Source organism: Trachinotus anak, unplaced genomic scaffold (assembly GCF_046630095.1).
Source record: "Trachinotus anak isolate AG129_WGS33_773 ecotype Australia unplaced genomic scaffold, CSIRO_AGI_Tana_v1 ptg000007l, whole genome shotgun sequence".
NCBI lineage: Eukaryota > Metazoa > Chordata > Actinopteri > Carangiformes > Carangidae > Trachinotus > Trachinotus anak.
The window spans coordinates 8,440,760-8,458,988 of record NW_027273858.1 but is presented as its reverse complement, the minus strand read 5'-3'; the positions used below and the strand labels follow the sequence as shown (position 1 = coordinate 8,458,988).

The following is an 18,229-nucleotide window of genomic DNA, read 5'->3' as shown; positions in this document are numbered from 1 at the left end:
AGTTCTACAAATCTAGGGTGGAAAGGTCTATGTTAGAATCTAAAATGTTGACATGCGAAGACGCATTTATGTGTTCTTTGCCAACACTAGTTAGTTTAAAAGACAATTGAAAACATGAAAAATTCTGTAAGAAGAAACTACTACAATAACGTGGTAGCCACCCCGCACAGACAGACAGACAGACAGACCAGGGAGTTGTCAAACAAGGGACTGGTTGTGCCAGTGGACCAGTCACTACTACTGGCATGCTCACTCTACCAAACGGGGGTTTAAAAAGGGTTGAAAGAGGGGAACAGAGGAAAGAGATTCTTGCAACAAGGACAATACAGTACACAGTACATCAATGACAAAAAAAGAAATTTAAATGACAGCTACTGTTCTGAATATGTAAACACGCCACAGGCATTCCAGTCAATCCATTTAACGATCACAACGATGTCATGCAACTAAAAGTGAAATATATAAATATATAGATGTATTTTAAACATAGTGTGAAAGTTTTACAAACTAGGCTTGATCTCCGCGATGGGAGGCGCTCGAGACCCTGTGAGTCCCTGACTGCCCTCCTTCCCACCAGTCCGCCTACTCCTCCTGCTCCTCTCACTGCCGGAGGCCCTGTCCGTCGTCGCCACCTTTGCCCTTACGGACGCGGCCCCGGCCTCAGCCCTCGAACCTCTACCAGACCTGGATGAGCGGGAGGGCTGGGAGGGCTGGGAAGGCTGGGAGGCGTCCGACAGAGAGGTGCTCCGGGAGGTGCTGTCTTCCTCCGACTGCTCTGTCTGCGTCTTTTTCTCCTCGTCTGACAGGCGGTCCACCAACTTTAGCGTCTCCCCGCTAATGTCTTTAAAGTATTCGATGGTGCGCTTACAAATTTCACTAGGGTTTTCCTGTCTGTCCTGTCTACATGCTCCCTCATTTGTGACATTGCTGACCTGATGCCTGTCCTTCAGTGGGAGCCTTGAGGGCAACTGTATGGCTGTTCTCTCTGAGTCCAATGCCCTTTTTGGCTGTGAGGTAACCCGAACTGAAACAAGAGAGCTAGCTGCAGCAGTGGAGCTGCTCTTTTTAACATCCTTGATAGGTATTCTAGACCTGGGCTCTACTTTGGCTATGGCTGGCTCTCCTCTTTTCCTGACCTCAACTGTTACTGCTTGTTTGGGCTTCTGTTTGCCTATGGCTGTTCCCTGTGTGTGAAATGACCACCCTGATGCTTTAACTGGAAGCCTCGACTTGGGCTGCTTTACTTCACTTTCTTTAACTGTTTCACTTTTCTGGTCCTGCACCTGATTGCTGTTGTGTACATCCTCTCTCTCTAAATCCCTAAAACACAGTGTTTCTATCCTGCTAGCTTTTTGAAGCGTGGGCTCAGAGGAGGACTGCAAATTAAACACCACACTACCACACTGAATGTAGTTGGCCTGAACACTTGAGGACTCAAGGTTATTGTTGTTGTTGCTGTTTTCAGAAGGGTAATCTCTTCTGTCTAAGTTGGGCTCAGTGTGTCTGCTAGACTGACTCTCTGTACACTGACCCTCTATACTGATGTATTCTGGCACTATCTGACCCTCTGACATCTCAGCTTTACAATCTGTGAGATCCCCTGAGTCTTTTTTCACAGTTATAGAGGCAGCTATGCCCATCTTAATAGGAGTTCGTAATTTAGGATCAACCTTAGAGGCTGTGATTGTACATGAGGAGGCGGTCTCAGCTATGGCTTCACAGGAGGGAGCATCAGTACCGGTACAGCCAGTGTCACTGCCAGGCTGTGCAGGGCTGCATTTTGCTGTTGTTGCTGCTGGTGTTGTTGGTGTAGTGCTGCTGTCTGTGGTAGTATCTATAACCTTCACCTTCCCATCCCCTGTTTTTGACTGAGAGGAAATTACCCCCAGGATCTTGCCCCCTCTCCCCTTCTCCCCTGTTTTAGGGTCAGAGGAATGCTCACCAATCTGGAAAAACTGAAGCCTCTCTTCAACAAAGTCCCGCTTGCTCATGTCAATAGCACCACTGCGGGTCATCTCAAACATCTTCCCTTCATGGAAAGGGAAGGGGTTAGGCTCACTAGTCGGTGTGCTCTCATCAGTCGGTGTTCGAGCGGGGGTTGTGTCAGGTGTTGTAGCCTGTGATTTGTCTTCCACCGACAAACCAAAGGGCTTGGGATCCTCCTCTCTTGTTTTCGACTCAAAAACTCCCTCATTATCACCCCCTTTGGTGGACCAGGGGTCAAAGTCCAGGCCTTTGGTGGCAACAGTTTTAAATGTTGAATTCAGTTCCTCTTCAAGTTGGTAGGCAAAGTAGTTTTCTCCAAAGCCCTGCCTATCTGGATGTCTTCCTTCGAGGGTATAATCTTTTTCATCTCCACTGCTTTTTGCTGAAGATGTGCTGGTTTTAGTCTTTCCATTATCCCCCACTTCTTCGCATTTCTCTTCCTCTATAACTTCGAGCTTGGACTGACTAAATGAGCGATCAGTCGTTTTTCCATCATTAGACAGGCTTGATGTTTTAGGATCCTCGCTCAGTCCGTCATCCTCATCCTGAAGGTCATACCCATCTAAAGAGTCTATTTCAGTTGCATCTGTGTCATGGGAGAACTCAGCAGTGGTTGCTATAGAACAGTCAGTGATTGACTGGTCATTTCCATTTTGTTCAAAGTCAGCATCTTCCCCCTTTACTACACCATTGATCCCAGACTCCTTATTATTTCCATTTTTCTCTGATCGTTTGTTTTTTGGGTGTTTCTCTCCCTCCTCTTTCATTTTGAAGGTGTACCTTTTGATGGGGATGGGATGGAAGACAGACTCATCATCACTTGAGTCGCTGTTATCAGCTCCAGGGGGAATAGGGGATGGAGGCTGTACCCTGATGATTGGCTCAGCTAAGAGGTGCCTATCATGTTCCTCTTGGAGGTTCACCTCCATCATCTCTGTCTCTGCCTCAGAAGAAGCACACGACCCTCTTTTCTCGGGGTCAGACTGCTCTGTCTCTAAAGGAGGAGGAGGTGGAAACTCTATGTAAGCCACTCTTTTCTCCTTTGACTTATGTCTCTCTATATCCTGTTTTTTACTGTGATTCTCTGAGGAAGCTGGCTTAGATTTTTCCTTCAAGGGCTCCTTGTAGATGAACGTCTTTCCATCTTCCTCCTCAGACTCCTCTGCAATAGGACTTGGCATGCCAGGCATGAAGCCTATTACAGAGTCCGGTGTTCTTGAGGTCAGACTCACTTCCTCTGAGCTGGGGGTCTCAGGGGTAACAGGACTTTTCCCAGAGCTGTCCATGAAAGTCACTTGTTCTAGAGTGTCATCTTCTGGACTTCCTTGAGGAGATGGAGACTGCTTTTGTTTGACAGTGTAAAAGGCACCCCTAGTCTCATGCACTGTCCTACTCTCATGGCTTACTATCTTTTTGTACGTTCCCAGCTGCCCCGAGGCTGTTTCTTTCTCATACTGCTTTCCTACTTGGATGCTAACATACACAGGTAAGGGTTTAATATCTTTGAAACCCTCTGTGACAACTACAGGAGTTACTTGATCCAAATACTCTACTTGGTTGCTATCAACACCATTGCACACTATGTTTGACTGGCTACCATCTGATGAGTCTGTGGATTTTTCTACTGATGATCCACGAGTAGACTTGTTGGATTCAGAGCTACTGTATAACCTATTACTAGCTATAGTAGGTATATGAGACCCTACCTTCTCATATGGTTCAACAGAGGCATCTAATTTTAGAGGGGTGGATTTGTTATTTTCTGAGAAATTAGATGGCTTTCTAACAGGAATTTGTGATTCCGAGTTTTTTTTTAGACTATCATTGCTATTGGGGCTTTCTCGAACAACAAATTCTGTGTAGATTATCTTCTTTGTTGTCTCCTGTCTTTGGGAATCACTATTATTGCCATCTTTCATAGAATCATGGATTAAAGAATGAGATAGTTTGGGAGACTGGGGTTTATAGCTCCCATACCCTTGGCTCTCCCATGTTTTGAATAACTTTTTCTCCTCCTGATCTTTTCCACTGGTCTCATGCTTGGGTGAGAATTTATTTGATTCACTATCTAAACATCTCCTCTGGTTTCCTGGACTGTCTGGTGTTTTTGGAACGTTTGAACCAGCAAACACCTGATACACAGGTAGCTTACTTTCCTGGAGTTTCCTAATAGGAGGATTTGAATTTTGGCCACCCGGAGGAGTCCTATCTTGCCTCTGAGCCTCCTGCTCAAACTTCAGCCTCACTGCACTCACTTTGGAAGAAGACATTTGAAATGGTTTAGAGCCTTCACCTGTGCTTCCCTGTGATTTACCATCTCCTTGTTTTCTTGGGTCTGTATCACTGTACTGCAGCAGTACTCTCCTCTCTGGACTGCTGGGTAAGCTGGCACATTTCCTGTCACTGGAGCTGAACCTGTCTCTAAGCCTCTCTCTGCTCCACTCTTCCCCACTACCCCCATTCCTGTAAGCTGACCTCTCTGGACTGCTGTGCGTAGAGCTTGGCCCTGATCGCGATTCTCTGAAGTCTGGTCTGCGAGATTTCTTCTCTGGAGATGAGAGCTCATCGTTGAGCTGTTCTGTTTTGTCACGAAAAAACTGAGATACCTCACTGAGTTTTTCCTCTGCCTCCTTTACAGTCCTGTCCACTCTGTCCTCATACATAAGCTGTTCTCTATCCTTACTCTGTGTGTCATCTGACACACGCATCCAAACCGATTGCTTTGGGCTACCAGGCTCAGAAGAATACTGCAAAAGTGTCAGTTTATCAAAATTATCATCAACACTGGCCATTCTTCCAGATTTGTCAAACACATTTCTTGGCGACCTGAAGACATACTCTGTCCTTGGCCCAACTAATCTTCCCTCACTATGACTGCTTCTGTCTGGTGAGTGGAATCGAGACCTATCTCTCAGATATTCCTCTGTGTCAGAATGAGACTGGTCAAATTTCTCAGAGAGTAGCATTTTCTCTGCAAAATTATAAGATTCTCCCCTAAGTTCTGATGATTCATCCTCATTGTATTCTACAGATTGCTGGCTAAGTAACTTTAGTGTTTTGTAAGAGTCATCTGCCATGAGCTGGGCTGAACTGGGGCGACTGTCTTCCTCTTGTGACATGGGTGTGTTCACTCTGGGGGAGTCAAGGTACACTGGAAGTGATTCCTCAGGCTCCTCTTCTTCCTGTCTATTCCCTGGGTAGTAATACATTTCCTTCTCTGCATGGTTTTTTGTTTCTCTGATGATGACCTCTGTTGGTTCTGTTTTATTGCCTTTTTCAATATGAACCTCAATTATTCTTTCAACCTTTGGTTTGGAGTTGATGTCCTCGAGGACTCTTTGTGATGTTTCCTCATTGCCAGACTTGTGTTCAAACAGTCCAGCCAGTTCTCTAGAAGGGTCCTTGCCTGACTGAAACGCCTTCATTATGTCATGCACAGACATTGTTTCTTCACACCTCTCAGATGCTGCGTCTTTGCCAGGCGGTTTGTGGTACACCATCCTGGTGGTGGTAGTGATGTGAGTCTCTTCCTTTACTCTCATCCCTTTTCCCATTGGATCCTCATCAGGGCTGACTTTTATTGAATAGCATTTATTCTGTTCGGGAGTTGATGTAGCTTGATTTAGATGCCCTTTAGAATCGGAGTCAATATATCTGACAGGATGTACATCCTCCATTGCAAGTTGTTTGTTATCCTCTGGGGGCTCATAGCTCCTGATGACATGGACAACCTCAGTCCTAGTCTCAGTGATCACTGGTGGAACTGGGATATCCTGAAAAAGGGCCTTGGGGCCCATTCCTTCTGCACTCTGAGGGGCAGAGGGTGTCCTTTCACTCCTGGTCTCAAAGCCACTGTCTGAGAGGGGGCTTTTATCCTGTTCATGTGAGATATCATCAGGGGATTCCAGCACAGTGTCTGCTCCAAAAAGCGCATCTGCTACTTTGCTGATCTCTTTGTCTGAGGTTGAAGAGCGCATGTTTGTTGGGGGCATTTTGAGCTTATGCTCTTGAACTGCTATGGTGGGTTTTAGGACGCGTTTCTGCTTCTCCTTGCCCTCTCCTTCTCTCTTGCCCTCATCTGCTTTATGCTTTGTGTCATGCATTTTGGAGAAAGAGCTGCTGCCAACATCATTTGCCAGGTAGTCAACCACTTTTGAAAGATTGAAATCTCTATCTGGTATTGTTTTTGATTTGGCTTGAGGAACCACTGTCTCATATCTTGGTGGATAGCTCCAGTTGCTTGGTGGTTGTTCAACTTGTACTTTTGAGAAGTGTATGTCATCCAAAGAACCCCTTGCCAGGGAAACCCTACCATCCTTCACAGCATCTTTCGTAAGTATTTCACTCACTTTTACCAAATCTTGTTTTACTTTCTCCACAATCCTATATGGCTCCTCATCCTCTATCTTAGCCTCTTTGGGAGAATCAGACTGAAATCCTTTATTGGCTGTTGAATTTGGGTCTGTCTGCAAAATGGCTGACATTCGTATCAAGTCCTCTTTCATTTCAGCTACATCCTTCAGAATCTCTTGGCTTGATGACAGTGGTGATGTGGTATTTGATTTCAGGCCAGCAGAAAAAAGAGGGGCTTTGATAGGGGAAAGAGTTCTAGCAAAGGTAGACTGCAACTGAGCATTCACCTCGGCAGGCATTGTCTTCCGTGGGGACAGGAGGGCAGCAGCTGACTTGGACACCTCAGGTAACTTTTTAAACTGGGGCTCTGGCAGCACATTAATAACAGAGTACACTGGAACAGTCATTGTACTGGACGTTACAGCAGTAGTGACATTAGGAGGGGATCTTAGAGAGGCATAAAGGGAACTAGAAGCTGAAGATCTCATGGACTGATATGAGGAGGATGCAGAAGAGGACAAGGACTTCAAGGTGCCATAGCCTGCAGAACAAGAATTAAATGTTTTTTCAACCTCATCAAAGGCTGCATTGACACTTGTAGTTGCAGCATTGGTGGTTGCTTGTATTCTCTCTTGCAGACTGCTGGTGAGAAGAGATGTTGGGGATGAAGAGCGGTACTGTGTAGGTGACACAGTTCCATTGATCAGAGCCGCAGCACTTGGAGACGTGTTGGATTTTATCGGTGATGAAAGAGATGAGAACAGGTTTCTTGCAGGGCCAGTCACGTCTGAAGCAAAGGAACGCACAGAGGAGAGACCAGGGACTGTTTTTATGGGTGAGGAGGAAGATGTTGTGCCACTAGAGCCCCCCATGACATTCTTGTATGGTAGGGGTGAACTGAACATACTCAGAGATGATTTGGGAGAGGTTGGTGGGGTCATGCCTATAGATGTTCTCTCAAGAAGAGTGTTTCCTCCTCCAGAGGCAGTTATTGGAGAGGTCCTAGCAGATAATGCCGCCAGTCCTTTCATAGATAGAGGGTCTGGGGCACTCTTCCCTGGTGAGGCCAAAGGACTAGGGGAGACCTGGGTTGGGTACTGGGCTTGTTGGACTACAGTTTTTATAGGAGAGGAGATGGTTCTGTATGATCGAATGGGAGAGGCCATGTCACTAACTGACTTAACAGAAGAGGCAGGTGATCCAGGGATGTTGGTCTTGATTGGGGAGGCAGAGTTGATGGACCAGACAGACTTTAATGGAGAGGCAGAGGGTGTGTTGGATGACGAACTGGAGAGGGAGCCAAACCCAGACTTGGCTTGGCCAGGGACGGCGACAGGAACAGGCGACCACGCCTGATAAGATCTCGTTGAAAAGACAGGTTTGTGAGGGTAGCTAGAAGGCTGTGTTCTCGGCGAGCTTCGATCAGTTGTTTCTTCAACAATAATTTAAACCAAAAGCAATAAGGAAGTAAACATAAAATGTAACGTAAAATAATTTTAAATAAAACATAAAAACCAGAAAGAGAAATTTGAGTCAGTCAGAAACAGGATTATTTACAGCAGCAAGACAGAAGTTTAAAATAACATAACAGTTGAAACAGGGAGACTTTTTGTCAAAATGAAATGTAAGAAATGCCCCTGTTCAAAATCCAGGATGATATGAAAAGTGATGGTCTAAAATCAGTGACTAATGGCAAAATATATCTGATAAAGAATGGAGTGCGTATAGGAACAAAAAAAATCTTGATATATGGTAAAGGTGAAAGAAAATGACATGATAACAACAACAACAAAAAAATTCCATTGACTTTTGATGTGGTTAATCTATTTGCCTCCTTGCAACAGTGCCTTTTACTGTACATGTTTTATTGACAGGTGGTTATCCTTTCATTTGGTTCATTTCCAATGCCAGAGATGACCCCACGAGTGTATACCATTAATAAAAAAATATCACTGTACTTGTTGGTCATGACTTAAAATAAAATTAGGTTGCACTTTACAAAAAAGATACAAAAAATTGGCATCACTGTTCAATTGTTAACAACATTTTGTTTTCATATAAGACTCAGATGGACAAGGCTGGAATAATAAAACAAAACACAGAATTTGTACAACTTCTGTGTCCTGATAATACAAAGTGCAGTATGAAAACTGTGCCAAGAATATATTATACTTGCATGGAAATTTATACCAATATACTCTAGCATAGTCTCAATGTAGGGGAAATCAAGTTACGTTACTATAAAGTGCAACCTGTTACCACATTATATACACAGCCGCACACAATCATAAAGCCAATAAGAGTGAAATGGCCTCTAAAAGAATGAGAACAATTCAAAAAATTATTTTTATTCAACATGAATTGAAACAATTTTGTTCAAATGATAAATGAACAGACAGACATTGATTCCCAGTCTTTTCACAAATGTAAAATAATGTAACAGTAACACTTTTTTGTCAACATGGGGTGGGTAAGCAAAGCGTAACACACAGTAAACCATGCAAATGTTTGATGAATGACAAATGATCAAAGAGTATGTGTAAGGTGAAGAGAATAAATGATTGATGAGCATGTCTTGTCAGATCTCCTTCTATACTAAGGTCATATGACAGAAAGTATAAAGGGACCCTGAGATTCTAAAACTGATTAAATGTACATAAATATATAAAATCAATTAAAATTTGCATTAAAGTAAAAATGGGAAACTCACTCGCTGCTGGGTCGGTCAAATAGCTGTAGCGCTTACGCAAAGCTAAGGAGGCAAAGGTATGACGTCGTTCTGGCTTTTCAGTCTGGAACAAACAAAAAAAGAACAAAAGACGCTTTAACATAAAAAATATGGTGAAGTGTATCTCTAATCTTTCAGAATTAGGTCTAAATTATAATGTTAACTTGTTAACTTAGATTGCAGGGATAGTTTCAGTTTTTAGTGAATCAGTACATGCTGTTAGTACCGTCACAGGGAGGCGCTGCAGGCGTACTATAGTGTCTCCTCTGGAGAGTAATGGACTGTTTCTCTGCATCTCTTCACTCATTGCATTTCTCAATGTCATTGCAAGGAAATAACTACAGACAAAATGTGCTTTAACTTTGCAGCCTACAACAGTAAGTGGGCAAAATTCAACTTCCACCTTGGTAAACTAACTGATTAAGCAAATTTCCTGCTATCATGGAGATAACGTCCTTAGATTGTCTTCAATGTTGTGACATGGTACACCTAATTAAAATGACATTAATAGTAGCAGTTGTGTCAATTAAAATTTTAGGACAGTGACACATATTCAGCCAAGTCTGCAGGAATTACGTTCATACTGGAAAATTCTGTATGTACAGTACATTCAGTGCCTTTGCAGATAATTGAGTGCCCTTTATGTATCAAGGCGAAAATAAGGGTGTAGAGGTTGGCATGTTGAATGCGGGTCTAATATGTCTCTCTCTCATTCCAGTGACCGAAGCTTGTGTCCCTCTCAGACAAACAATGTTGGTTTTTGAAAATAGGACTATAGTCTTTTGGAAAACTTACCATATCATCTGTCTGACTGTCGTTTACCTAAATGCTGCCTTAAACATAATCTGGATTTAATAATCTAGTTGCTGAATTGTACTATATCAACATTGATATCCATGAGTGGATTACTGTATGTAATCCACTCATTATACAAATACTCAAACATAAAAACAGCCATATCTCCCTTTTATTAAACTCTCTTGTAAATATTTTGGCATGCAGCTCGGATTGTTAGTGTTCTTGAGTAACACACAAGCCAAGGAGACGGGTGAAGAAGGGAAACCCCAAATACAACAAAACAATGACTAAGTGGACAAATGATAAGAGTTAGGGTTTCATCTTTAGCTTACAAGAGATACCATAGTCCTGTATGAAACGCTCGAGTTAATAGGAAGGATGGAGATATGGTGAATTCCTGTTGAATATGTATGTAAAGGAAGATAGAGATGAAAAACAAGCCGAGGAGTGGCACAGTAATTGGCTCCACTGGACTTGGGATGAAGACAACAATAAATAAATCCTAGCTGATTAAAACAATTGCCATTTCCACTCATGCACTACATGGGGTCACTTCAGCAATGACGTAGCTGTGTAAAAAAAACGTGCAGTCAGAAGCATCTTTCACGCGCAGGTGCTGTACAGAGACAAAATATTTGCAACACCCATATTTACTTCAGCATCTGCAGTAAAGCAAAAGGAAAAGACGACAAAGAAGAAGCAGTTCCATGTGATGATGAAGAATCTGTTTACCTCATCATCAGGATCAGACTCCATATCCTGTGGTATTCCAAGATGCATTGCAGGAGAGGAGAAAGATGACACAATGGAGAGCAGGGAAGTTATAGTGAGCGGGGAGGTGGAAATCAAAGTCAGGGGATGAAAATGGAGCAGCAAAAACAACAAAAGGCATCAGAAAAAATCTATGAGATTAATAAAAAATAAACAGCAAAATAACAAAAGGAAAAGCAAAAATAATTACAGTTTCTTGTGATCAATCAACACCACAACAAACAAATGAGAAGTTTGTTTTTGTTTTTTTTTTGCATAATTCTTATGTACCCACAGTGAGCCAAGCAATACAACAAAGCATGATGTGCATGTGTGGCTGCATGTGTACGTTGTGGGGTCTTATGACTGGCACAGGCTTTAACACCAATAAAAGACACAAGCAGCAGGCAGTCACTTCTGCACTAAATGAACCTCAGTGGATTCTATTGATGTCGGGACAACACTGCTTTCTGTCTCTTCAATGTAATTTACATGTAGATGAAATGGTATGGCCTATAAGGATGAACTATTCAAACATGGTGATCCTACCTTCTTGTGGGTTGGCAGTGTGATATTCAAATTGCATATGGCAGTCTGTGGAAGGCCCTTAGTTTTTGGCTCTCTCAGGAAGGAGAGGCGGCCACATGGCTCCTGGCCCATGTCTCTGATCTGTAGAAGATAGCCAAAAGATCACGAGCTGACCATACAAACAACAGCAAAAATAAACTGTTATCATTATGAATGTTAGCTAATTAGAAGAGGATGATCGTTTCTGACATAATTTAATCAGCAAGGCACATTTACAAATTAGGTCAGAGTGAACAACATGCACAGTAAATACTTGCAGAAAGAGAGAGAGGGGGTGATAGCAGGGATAAATGGCATACCTTCACGTTGAAAGGGAGTCTGTTTTCCTTGAAGGAGTAGAAGTTAAAAACCAACTGCTGGCCACTTTTGTTGAGAGGGGACAGGTTGCCATAGCAATCCACATGGATAGGCTTGCCCTCGAGAACCTGTAGGAGTCCATTGACCAAAAATCTAGTATCACAGCTTAAACACATTCTGCAGATGAGGTTGATGAAACCAATGTTGTTTTGCATATGAAAATCCAATGACACACTCTTACTGCAGTACAGTGCAAGTCTACAACCCCACCTCAATATCCTTGCTCCGGGCCACTTCCTCAAAGTTCTCCTGCTGCTCAAGAGTCTTGTCCACCTTGTCGTCTGTCATGCAGAAGCAGCGCAGCCGAGCCTCAATAGCGTCGTTCATCTTGGCGAACACCACAAACTTGGCCAGGTACGGCACGCAGATCAGCTCCCGGTATAACTGAGACGCTAGACTCACCGTCTCAGGAATCTGGTGACAGTCTGCGAGCCAGAACCTGTGGAGGAGAGATCGGAGGAAAGAGGAGAGGAGACAAGAGGAGAGGAGAAAACGTGAAACTCTTCACTGGACATTTAAGCCATTTTTCTATCAAACCTTTCGTAGGGCTGCAACACTGTTGTGTAAGTGAAATAATCAATAATTTAAATAGTAAAATCAAACCAGCTGGGTCATTTCTCTGAGGGGTGAACACAAGCACATGACAGCTGTGTAAAAATCAACAAAGGGTGCTCTGTTAATATCAAGCTGCATACTTGCCACATGATCTCAATCTAGTTAAGATGACAGGAGGATCACTGACTGAGGTCAGCTTCTCAGTCTTATAACTAGGCACGCCTCAACAATATGTTGCTGACGTGACATTGTGCTACTTGAGTAAATGTGTATGGAAGTGTAACCCTGTCGGGATACAGGGCCACAGAGAAAAATTTATAATTAAATACTAAAGAGAACGTCAGCAGTAGAGAAAAGAATCTACTGTCAAGTCACTTAATCAACTCAATAAATAGGTTAAATTTGGCCAAAAACATGTAGAGTCACACAAGGGGGGAACTCGCTTTGTAGTAGTGAAAGAAAAAGGAATGGTGGAAAAAAAGATGCTGAAATCAGGAGAATAAATGGATGTTCAGAGCAGATGTCTGTGGATTCAAATATAGTATCGATTTTAGGATTCACTATCAACTGCACTGCACCTGCTCAGATATCTACTGGCTGTGATAGAATGACAGGGCAGCAACTAACTACTTTTTTATTGATTCATTTGTCAATTATTTTCTCAATTAATCATTCGGTCCATAAACAGAAAACAGTGAAAATGACCACACAATATGCCTGGTGTCTTGTAAGACCAATAAAAACTGAACTGACTTAATTTATTATCAAAATTATCGAAGATTAATTCTCTTTTGATCACCAACCACAGCCCACTTAATTTCTAACTAATGGAAAATGTTTTTCTGCATAACCTACAAATAGAATAAGGGAAACAAGACAGAGACTTCACTTTTTTTTATGAGGACACAACAGTGAGCCAAATAGATCAATAAAGTACCTCATTAATCCAAATTGAAAAGTTTGGGCCAATTTTATCTATATATGGTAAGTTCTTGCATTAATATTTTATTTACTGCACTACTAATTATTTTTGATTAATCAATTAATTGTTTAATCTTGACCAACATTCAAGAAACTGCAGATATTCAGAAAAAACAGAGAAAAGCAGTAAATGTTTATATTTGTGAAGTGTCCTCTAAGTCACCTGTTTTGCTATAGCAGTCAAACTTTGGTAATTGGCTTAAGGGCTCGACAATACATTCAAAGCTCTACATATATTGAGACATAGATATTAGCTATTTAATTTTATAGCATTAAAAATACTTCACTCCCTTCACTGTATTTATTATCTCCCACTGTGGTCTGCGAGGTGCCTGGTATGTTTGTGCACTGTGTGTGTGTGTCTCACCTGGCCGACACATTTGTGGTGAAGGAGACACAGTCAGTTACAAAGGACAGTGGTGTGGTCCCTGTGATGTCCTCCCACTGGGCAGGGGACGTCCCTCCTGTGTGAAACGGGACAAAAGATGAATTCACTGCCTTTCCAGCCGAGCCAGTGCTTTAGCTTTCATAGTCCGCATCCTTTTATCTTCTCACTTCTTCATCTTCCCTCTATCGACCGGTGGCCTTTGACATCAAAGTAGGCCTGATGTGCCCACAGCTTCGATTCAGTGATTCTGAGTCACTGACTCTGTTTCATGCACAACAAATGGATGAACAGCTATGTCTGGTGCCACAAATAGCATATATTCGCATCTAAGCATACAGTGACTGTCAAACTAAACTCAAAGCTAGTCCCTGCAGGGGCAATTTGGATGGATGTACCCCTACGGTTTTTTAATGTTGTAGTGATCTGAGGATGGACTTACCTGTGATGCTGCACAGCAGACGAAGGCAGGGTGCAGAGTCGCCTCGGTGGCCACTGGGATGGCCTTCTGCCGATCTAGGTGGGACAGGGATGGTCATTGTGATCGGCTTGTGGAACTTCCTCCTCCTGGGCTCTACAGTGACGATGGGGCTGAAGGTGGCTCTGTTGCCGAGGACTGCCCTCACCATGTCATCCGGTACAGGCTGGGCCTACACAGGAATACAGGATGACAAAAATGTACAAAGATGCAAACTCAATGTTTATTTATTAAACTTTGAAAAATGCTCACTTAAAACCTTTCCTGAACTTTCTATAAAAACAACTGGACCAGGCATGTCAGGCAGACTCAAATAGTCAACCAAAAATAGGTGAGGTATTCATAAATAATACATCTGTGGACAAAAAAGCCACGTCATGAAACAGATTCAATTAGAGCTGATCAAAGGAGTCTTGCTGTACCTGCAGGCCAACACGAATCCTCTTGGTGAGCGCCCCCTGTGGGAATGACGCCTGGACCATGGGCACAGTGGTGCTGGACAGAACGCCTCCATCAGGGCCCATGTGGTTAGACTCCTGCTTTATCCGTGACACCACAGCAAAATACTGAGGAAAATCTCTGGTGACGATGCGGCAAATGCGCTTCTTCTCCAACTCAGCAGGGCTGTCCAGCTCTGTGGCAGAGAACAGTACTTCAGAAATATAATTTTAAGCAACATTTAATCAGTGTTGTCTTTTCCTCAAGAAGTCTGACTTTAAATGCATTTAAATGTTAGATACTGTTGAGGTATGGTGTTTTAAAAAAGGGGACACTAAATAGGCTAAACAGCTTGAATAAAAAAGAGAAAAAATGCTTCTGGAGTGAAAATCAGATTATCTAGGTCACCAGATGACATAGCCCTGGGTCATGTAGTATAGGTTTTCCTGATTGGTTCAGTTCACCTTAATACTGTGGACTAACAAACTGTCTTTGCAGTCTTGTTGATTAAAGTTGGGCTGTACTGAATAAGCTTTCTGTTACCTTCATCCATCCCAGTGAGCAGGTCAGCAAGGTCTTCTGATCTGGCATCAGACTGGTGCTCCTTCCACGTATCACCATTGTCACTCCTCAACACAATCAGCTCCCTCTCTTTCCCCCGCATGGAACCAAAATGAGGGATCTCCACAATCACGGGACTGAAAGAGAAAAGAGAGGACAATAAACCAGCCATAACCATTCTCTGAGTCATGATGTTTTAAGGCAATATTAGAAACCACCCCCTGTATATGTAAGTGGCCAGAAAATAGCAATTAATCAACACAGCAGAGAAGAAGCACCAAGCGACCTACCCGAGGAACTGCGCCCCGGCTGGACCGACCTCTACCAGCCGACTGACCAGCCCCTCTCCCTCCACCATGGGAGGTGGGTAGGCCAGCTTGTGCCTTTTGGCTAGGCGACAGGTGATGCGTGTGGGCGCCGTGCACTTCCTGGGAGGGATGATGATGCGCATGCCGTTGTGGCGGCTGCCTCTCATGGAGCCCCCACGGGCGTCCACCATGAAGCTGACCAAGAACCTGCGAGATGAAAGAGAACAACGTTAGAGGAGGAGGAAACACAGACAGAGGGAAAGATAGACAGAAGCCATACCACGGACACACGTGAGGAGGACGATTCCCATGCTGTGATCACCGTACACCCAAACAAAGTAAGGAAAAGAGAGGGAAATAACAAAACTAGAGAAAGAGCGAGAGACAGTATGATAGAAAAGAAGAAAAAAAAGGTGCTTTTAGGTTCTGAAAGTTGGAAGTTCTCACCTTCATCTGCCTCAATTTAGAACATTAAACACAGTCTGAAACTAAACAGGGTGCTAATGAAGGTGCAGGAAGTTTAGTTTCCAGTTCTGAGGCTAAAGGTTAGATGGTTGCCAACGTTTCAGTTCCTCTGAAGCAGAATTCAGTGATAAAATATTAAACACCTGCACAGATGTTTCACCAAGGTAGGGTTAATGTGATTAATGTGTAATGTGTCCCATTCTCCAAATTAAGAGCATGTCTTTGGCATCCCATTAGTATAATCACTAACACAAGTAAAGAGTGAGGATGGAGGAAGGGATGCTCTTCTTTCCACTACATCTGCTGTGTTATGTACCACATAGCTGCTTTTCTCGATAATGTAAATAGCAGAATCCCTGTAAGGCTTTATTCTTAATGTGCACTGTGAGAAAGAAACTGTGAGAGAGAGAGAGGTGGCATGTCAACACTCCAAAACACGTTGACGATACACTTCTAACGTCGAGGCAGTGCAAATGGAACACCAGACCACACAGATGAGACAAGCACAGACTGGAGGAGCAGAGGAGGCTAAGAGGAGAAGAGAGAGTGGCGAGATGAGAGGGAGACAGAGGTGGAGGAGTGAGGGGTGACATCACTGCGGCATCATGGGTGAAAGCAGCGAACTCAGTCATCACCTGGAGTCATACTGAGGGAGCGGGGAGGAGAAGCTGCAAAATAAACACATGGAGACAATGCAGGAGGCAAACCCCCAGAACCTAGTTTTAGTATCAAAGTTTCACAACCACTGTTAGGATCTGTAATAAATACTGAAGACGAAAGGCAGGTTAAAAATAAAGGGAAAAAGAAAACATGAGAGACACTGAGGACAAAATGACAATGAAAAAAATAATATATAAATAGACAGACAACAAACGCACAAAGCGCAATAATGAGTCAAAAATAGAAAAAGAACCAAAACTGGATATGACAGATCCCGGTACTTCATTTCTGACTATAACACCAAAGTTAAGTTCTGTGCAAAGACAGCGTCATTAATTTAGAGCAGACTTAACATTTTATAGCATCATATATTCAAAGTATGTGAACGACACGAGAGCAAAATGTTATCAGGCTTCAACCAAATGAAACATTGGAGCCATCGTGCCATGAGCTCACACAGAGCATGTGCTTTGTTTCTATGATGATAGAACTACAGCATATCAGCGAACATGGGGGTGACTTCTGGACCATGTCTCTAGACCTATGGTATGACATGAGAGCTTTAGAGGATGGAGTGTGTATTTTTCTTGCTGTAATGTAATGTGTACAGTAGCAGCACTGCAGAAATCCCACAGCCCTGCACCTTGTCTGCATCGGTTCTGCAAGGTTTGTTGAATATTGACTCTTAGGAGAAGAAGAAAAGACAATACAACCGATTTGTGCAGTAAGAATATAAAACATGTGACTTCTGCAATATATACATGGATATACATGTAGTATATACGTCTGTATACACATTCTGAGTTTGTGTGCGCAATACATGTGTGTGTATTCTGGTAAATGTATCTTGACAGACCAGATGAGACAGTACAGGTGTTCTTACCCAGAGTGAATGGGGCTGGACACAGTGTTGTGGCTGTGGTCCATGGTGTCTGGAGTCCAGCTGTAGCGCCGCATACACTCTGAGCTGTAGTCTCTCGTCACAGCCAGATGCTGGAAGAAGACAGAGGTGAAGAGAGGAAGAAGAATAAGTCAGAGGAAGAGGAGATTTAAGGGTGGGGGACAGGCAGATAGAGAGTGAGGTGAAAAGGAGGAAGGTGAGGAAGGTGAAGACGGGGTGAGAAGAACAAGGAGGACAGAAAGAAAAAGTCAAGACGGAGGAGGTGACAAAATCAGCAGCAGATAAATATAGATAAAAAGAATGAAGTACAGAAACCAGAAAATAGACGATAGATGGAACGAGGTACACTAAGAAGAAAAAAAAAGCTAATTATTAATCTCTGCATGGATATAACAGGTAACTTTGACCCTCCTTTCTTTTTTTCACAGTCCTGAAGACATGAATGGTGTGGAGCAATGAGCTGATAACATTTACTGCTTCTTCGCTCATCTTTCAACAACTTTTGTTACTGTTTCACAGTTTCACCATAATCAGGACAAAAAGACACAAAAACAACAGAGTAAATGTGTCTCTGTAACTCTGCAGTTGAAATACATTGAAACGTGCAAATATAATGTGCCACAATTATGTAAACACTGAATCATGGGAACTTATGTACACTGAAAGTAGCATGGGAACGGCCGTTCACGAGACACAGACGAGCTGTAATGAATGAGATGAGAATGGCACGGACCCAAAACAAACACATACACAAAGACCAGAACTCAGGAGAAATGGGAGCTGAACCATTGTGACAGTGACTGAAAAATAACAGAACTGACGATTGAGTCACATCCATGAACACTTTATACCTTATTCAGTGGGTCAACCAAGTAGGAAATGTCTTTACAGACACTCTGAAGCTTAGGGGAGAAGAGAGACGGTTCAAAATTCACAT

At 43.0% G+C, this 18,229-nt stretch overlaps 1 protein-coding gene across 3 annotated transcripts in view; it reads right to left on the bottom strand.

The window, feature by feature from the left end:
• The window catches only part of ank3a (ankyrin 3a), a 93,845-nt gene that overhangs the window by 11,403 nt on the left and 64,213 nt on the right, over positions 1 to 18,229 (bottom strand). For all 3 annotated transcript variants that reach the window (XM_071480258.1, XM_071480260.1, XM_071480259.1), the window contains 14 exons: positions 18,144 to 18,194; positions 17,275 to 17,384; positions 16,367 to 16,399; positions 15,249 to 15,473; positions 14,941 to 15,095; positions 14,382 to 14,593; positions 13,924 to 14,131; positions 13,464 to 13,560; positions 11,771 to 11,999; positions 11,503 to 11,628; positions 11,165 to 11,284; positions 10,598 to 10,624; positions 9,050 to 9,131; positions 509 to 7,771 (listed from right to left, as the gene is read on the bottom strand). In XM_071480258.1, the coding sequence (XP_071336359.1) occupies positions 509 to 7,771; positions 9,050 to 9,131; positions 10,598 to 10,624; positions 11,165 to 11,284; positions 11,503 to 11,628; positions 11,771 to 11,999; positions 13,464 to 13,560; positions 13,924 to 14,131; positions 14,382 to 14,593; positions 14,941 to 15,095; positions 15,249 to 15,473; positions 16,367 to 16,399; positions 17,275 to 17,384; positions 18,144 to 18,194 (8,938 nt within the window). The remainder of the gene's footprint in view (positions 1 to 508; positions 7,772 to 9,049; positions 9,132 to 10,597; positions 10,625 to 11,164; positions 11,285 to 11,502; positions 11,629 to 11,770; positions 12,000 to 13,463; positions 13,561 to 13,923; positions 14,132 to 14,381; positions 14,594 to 14,940; positions 15,096 to 15,248; positions 15,474 to 16,366; positions 16,400 to 17,274; positions 17,385 to 18,143; positions 18,195 to 18,229) is intronic.